The 6,000-nt window shown below is 47.9% G+C and overlaps 1 protein-coding gene across 2 annotated transcripts in view; it reads right to left on the bottom strand.

The window, feature by feature from the left end:
* The window catches only part of arhgef9a (Cdc42 guanine nucleotide exchange factor (GEF) 9a), a 16,473-nt gene extending 11,497 nt beyond the window's left edge, over window positions 1-4,976 (bottom strand). The window contains exon 1 of one of the 2 annotated variants that reach the window (XM_062988680.1): window positions 4,932-4,976. In XM_062988680.1, the coding sequence (XP_062844750.1) occupies window positions 4,932-4,946 (15 nt within the window). In that variant the 5' untranslated portion in view covers window positions 4,947-4,976. Of the gene's footprint in view, window positions 1-4,563; window positions 4,677-4,931 lie in introns of those variants that run through there. The other variant, XM_062988679.1, reaches the window with a different exon arrangement.
* Window positions 4,977-6,000: the final 1,024 nt, after the last annotated feature.

The raw sequence follows: 6,000 nt of genomic DNA, 5'->3' as shown, positions 1-6,000 counted from the left end.
TCTGTTGGGGTGGTTATAGTGAGGTGCATCGGTCAGTGCGCTCTCAGTGCAGGTCCCAAGCCCAGATATCATAAGAAGGGTCGTGAAAACTGCTCCAAATTAGGAGCGGTGATCTATAAATACGATAGCACCCAAAAAAGATTTTTTTATTTATTTTTCAGACGAGCTGAGACATTTTATTCATGGGGATTTTATTTCTGCCTCTCAGGTTAGTGGAGACCTTTACATGCTCTCGAGTCACATAAACCCTGAAGCTCACGCTAACCTTCACCGAGAAAATACATCCAGCTTCTGTTTTAGGAAAAGCGTCACACACGTGTGATCACGCCGGGCGTGCAGGGGTGCTGCGTTTATCCTAAAATCATGTCGATTATTCTTGTCGTTCCTGCTCATCATCCCTGCGTTTGTTTCATGTACACCTCCATCATCCAGCGGATGAAATCACAGTTACTGGACCATCGGGTTTTGACCTGCTTTTTCACATTTTTATCTCAGTCTAATCATTTTCAGTACTGCACCCTGAGAGACATGCTGGTGCAGACACCCAGACCTCCCTCCGTCCCTCCCTTCCTCCCTTCCTCAGGCACAACAGCTTTAAACGTCCGGCCGAGTCTCGGGTGCTTGACTAACTTTATTGGGTTTTAGTTTTAACTGCTAGAGTTTAAATTATGGGCGTGGTTAAAATGGGAAGGATGGGGTGAGTGCAACCCCCTCAAAGACATTTGTGTGTATTATTGTCGGACGTGTATTTGATAAAGTACCAGTGCTACCGGCCCGGCGGGCATTGAACAAACATGATAACCTGTCACTCAGGAACGACCAGTTAAGGATTTGCTACCTTGCTGCTGCAACAGCGACACCTACTGTCCGCCCAGGGCGGAAAAACACAGAGGAGGTAAGGTGTCAGAACCACCTGCTGGTGGGTGTAAAGATGCGCCCTGTCCTTCAGCTTCTCATGTGTCTGAGACTTCAGCTACCAAAAGAAGTCGCCAAAGTGCACAGGGGAATCGACAAAAGCAGTAACGTAGAAATGAACTCAATCTGACGCTAACGATCGAATCAGACACAACAGAGATTTACAAACACAGATAGCTAGAAATAGCCGTGTGTGTGTGAGCTATCCACCTATCCAACCCTCTTTTTCTCTTTGGCTAAAAACCCTCCTGATAACGCTGCTAACAAACCCAGAGATGAAACGGACCAGGACGTTTCTGCTTCTTCGTGGAGTCAGCAAGAAATCTCGGCTCTCAGATCTCTCGGTTCAGAGCCGAGCCGGGACAGGACGATACGTTCCGTTATCTGACTCGATAAAACGTTTTGTCGGTGCATCCCGACGTCTGATCACCGCTTCCGGTTATTAAAACCGATGCCATAAAAGGACATGAAGGTTTTTAATGCTGATGCAAAATCTCAAAGCGGCGTCCAATACCGATACTAATCCAGTGCAGACGTTCTCCCGGAAACCAAGCCGAAAAAATACAGGGGAATATTAATGCATGTGTACAAACATTATGCATTTTCCCCAATTTTCCTCCTAATTTAGTCATATCCGATTCCCCCGGAACGAGCGACCCCTGCTGTCTGGTTGAGGCACCAGGCGGTAACCTGGTCCTCTGTCCAACCTCTGCTGAGAAGAAAGATGTGCTCAGCGGTTTCACAGTTGGTGATGAAGTGCACGTCTTTGTACTGTGGGAGGAGACCGGAGCACAGACACGGGGAGAACATGCAAACTCCACACAGAAAGGACCCGGACCGTTCCACCTGGGAATCAAACCCAGGACCTTCTCACTGTGAGGTGACAGTGCTACCCACCAAGCCATGGCTTTGGATCTTGCGGCCACCCTGAGCCCTGTCTCGGAAGTCCAAAGGTCGGTCAAAGATCAAGTAAGAACTTGAGAAACCGTCCATGTACATGCATAACACCTCCAAAATATGACCAAGCCCCTGTTCCAGGTGTAGGTGCATGTGTGGATCACCTGGTCACTACATTGTCCTCATCCAAAACCAGTCACACATTCTCTGGTTGAAGCTCATTCACCTGACCAGACCCGTCTGGACACGAGGGACATTCCAAACCCTCCAGCACTTCACACAGATGATCCACAACATCACCACAAAAACCCCAAAAGCACAGAAGATCGGACCCTGTTCAATACCAGTCAATCTGACAGCCCATCATTCAGGTCAAGCAATTTTTCGGCAGGCCGTCCTGTTCCTCTGAGGTGAGGCTCGCGGGACGTCCATCATCAGTTTTTTAATAGTTTACAGCACAGTGTTCAGCTTGTGAGGCCGTTACAGGAGGGTCACAGGCATCTGAGGCGAAAAAAATGACACCATAAATAGATGTCATGTTGGCCACTGCAGGGAACCGACGCTCGGGTTTGCTGTGGATGTTTGGTAGACACAACTGGCCGTGCCTGAGGGTGGAGAAGACGGATCGGGTATAACCACAGTGTGCTTTTGGGTACCGATCTCTGGTTCACCTTAAAACGACTGGAACTGGAGGATTAAATAAAATAACGTCCTGATGCATATTGTGAGAATATTGCTTCATCTGAGCTGTGCTACTTATTTCTCATAAGTGCTGCAGTTACGCCCTCTGCTGGCTGACCAGTGGTGCTGCACAGAGGCGAGGGATGATGGAGATCAGTGTGTGACTCTCCATGCGCGATACGGATCTCCCTGGTGCAGGTGAAAAGAAGTGGTCGGTGCCGCACGTGTCAGAAGGAACGTGTGTTAGTCATGTTCCAAACTGTCTATAAATGTCTGTAAATACGACCTCAGTTCTCAAGTTGTCAACGCCTGGAATCTGACGTTCTGTCAGTATTGAATTCAGGCAGTTTTAAAGGTTCCACAATAAGCAGGTGAGCTGGTAACAAGCACTGATGGACCACCAATAGGGTGGATCTCAAAGTTTCAGAGTCTGTTCCTCATGATGCAGGTCACCTGTGGTACCTACTAAACATTATATAGAAACATAATAAACAAACAGCGCATCAAAATAGTTCCATCCTGTTAGATCAGCCTGAAGACGATTGAAGCAGAACGTTTAAAAGACGTCAGCTGGTTTTTACACGTCTTCTTCTCTTTGTACTGGATGCACCAATAACTTTGTTTTCCCACGAGCCGATTCAAGCCAAGCCAAGGTGACCCAAAAAGTGTCCTCACCGAGACGTGTTAGAGCAGCGTTCATGGTAAAATGGGTCACATCCAAGTCTCATACCACTGTAACAAAAGGTAAATATAGTATACCAGCGATCTTCAGAAAGTTTCCTCACGTGTATATTGTGGTTATAAGCGGTGAGGGTGGAGGAGGAGGAATCGGGCGTGTCTAAGAGACTGAGAGACGCTTATAGTCCTGATTTAGCTCCATCTGATCTCCACCTTTGTGGACGCTCAAGGAATCTTTAAGGGGAAGAAGATTTTCATGTGATGATGATGTGAAAGCACCGGCGCATCAGTAGCTACGAGCTCAACCTGACGGCATTAAAAAGTCGAAGTTAAAAATGCATCGGAAGGCGACGATGTAGAAAAGTGACGGAGTTTGTTTTGAAATTCTTAATAAATTGAGTTTTAAAAGTGCGGAAACTTTTTGAAGATCCCTCGTATAGCAAAATGATGAGCTAGCTACATGACCGCTTTCACTTTCGTCTTGACCGCGTAGTGGGGGTGAGTGGGGGTGAGTGAGGGTGAGTGCCCGACACCCTGTTCGGGATGAATTCCTACGCCGGACTTACTGCACCCCAGCAGACCGAGCGGTTAGTACAAATAAATGAATGAATACATGATGCGGAACTAGCATGGTAGCGCGCCATATTATTTCTTGAAGCTAGCTAGCTACACTTTTAGCGGGTCGACAGCAAGGGAAATTTTTCGTAGTTGCCATGACAACCAGACAAGGTCCAGCTCTGCGCGTGACATGGGTTCTCTTCTTCATGCCGGGGTGTCTGCGTCCGAAAAATGGTACACCCAAGAGGTGCGGGAGTCATTATTTGGGACGGTTGTATTTTTTTCCGGTTGCCATGACAACCGTGCACCGCTTGTGGTTAGGCTGCAGGAACGAACCCCACATTACCATAACAAACAGTAGCACGATGGAATACGGTAGCTATGGTAACTGGTTACTACGGTAACCGCACTATTTATTACGCCAGGATGCGGTTTGGCAGGGGACCTCGGTACCCGTTTATCCGAGGCCGGAGCCGCGTCATCCCGGTGCCCACCAGCGCCAGTTTGGGTGAGCACTCAGCCTGGCATGGGCATCTAGTCACGGGCATCATCAAATCAACCCAAAATAATAATAATAATAATAATAATAAAAAAAAAAGCTCCGAGCGGTCGCGGTCGCGGAGTCGAGGGACCAAAATAGGTCAGAACGGCTCTAGGAAAGGTACGGAGGCGCGCGCCGTTACCTCAACGGCCCACACACTCGCGAGCGCGCGCACACACACACACACACACACACAAACACACGCACGCGCACACCGTCACCACAAACCGTACCACAAAATGAAACCCACGGACATCACAGACGGACAGAATCGGAACACCGACTGAGTTCACCTTGCCCAGGCGGCCGCGTGCGAACGGGCATCCCCGCTCGCGCTCTCTCGCTCCCGGTGAACGCGCGCTCGCTCCCGTTGCCATGGCGCTGGAACGGTGCGCGCGGTGTGGCGGTGCTGATGGAGGAGGAGGGAGGGCGGGTATTCCCGGTAACGCGCGCTCCCTTTATCCCTCTCAACGATCGCTGCGGTCCCGGTACAGACGAACAGCAGCCCCGGTGCACAGAGCCAAGGTCACATCCAGCGTCCAGCAACCGAATGCGTGACGCGCTCCCGTTCTCCGACCCCCCGCGAGATGCGACCGGACATGAGCGCGCTCGAGCCGCGGCACCGTCAGCGTCAGCGTGAAAATCAAAGAGCTGCGCTCACCATCATCTTCATCATGGTCGGGGCTCCTGCGCGGCGCCGCTCGGTCTCCGCTTCACGTCTGCAGGTTCGAGCCCCGCAGCGCTCGCCGTGTGAGACAGACAGACCGACCGACTGAGAGACTCTACGTAACGTCCGGTCGGTCAGGAACGGAGAGAAACGACAAAAGCTGCACACAAGCTGCACACCTCCCTCCTATCCGTTCCTTTATCTCTCTCTCTCTCTCTCTCTCTCACTGCGAGCGCTCCTGCAGAGGTGGGAGTCGATCCAAAAACGAGTCGATTCTCTGATTCCACACGCCTCATAACACGAGATTCGATTCCCAAGCTTCAGAGTCGTTTCAGTTCTGATTCAGTTCAGACTTGTGCGCATATAAATAAAGAAGAACAGAACAGAACAGAACAGAACGCTTTTATTTGTCATTAATGGGTGATTCTTCAATTGCGGGCTCTTTTTACTATCTTAACCTTTGAAAAATAAAATTAGTAATAATTTAGTTTTAATTATGTGAAGATGATGCTTACATGCTTTAGAGCAAAGGCTTAATGATGCTACAACTGAGCTTATATGGAATTGTAATATTTCATATTTATTTGTGAAGTGGCAGCAAAATGTCATCATGTGTTGGTAATGACAATTTTTTACTTTTTTTAAGAAAAAAACTAGCTAGGCCATGGATTTGCTAAAGCTAGTCAACAGCTAGTACAAGATGCACTTTAAATAAATATAAATAATGTGTACATCTCTACATTTTTTTTGGTAAAGTACTGAATAAATATACTCTATGATCAGGAGGAATACATGATTAAATTACTCACATTTCCAGACATTAAAATGTTAATCTTCTCTCATGGCTGGCATGTGCTTCCTTGCGAGTCTTTGTTCCCATGGTTACAACATAAACAAGTGTTACCTTCAAATGATTCCCTACAGAAACCGTACGCTGCTGCGGTAATGACGATAATGCTGGGGACAGTAATATATTGCTCAAAAATATGCATAGGTTGTACAAATATGAAAATAAAAATTAAATTTTGTTCCTTTTAAGTTATTATAAAACTCATATTGTAAT

The sequence above is a fragment of the Trichomycterus rosablanca genome, chromosome 26 (assembly GCF_030014385.1).
Source record: "Trichomycterus rosablanca isolate fTriRos1 chromosome 26, fTriRos1.hap1, whole genome shotgun sequence".
Classification (NCBI taxonomy): domain Eukaryota; kingdom Metazoa; phylum Chordata; class Actinopteri; order Siluriformes; family Trichomycteridae; genus Trichomycterus; species Trichomycterus rosablanca.
This window is presented reverse-complemented; position numbering and strand designations above follow the sequence as displayed.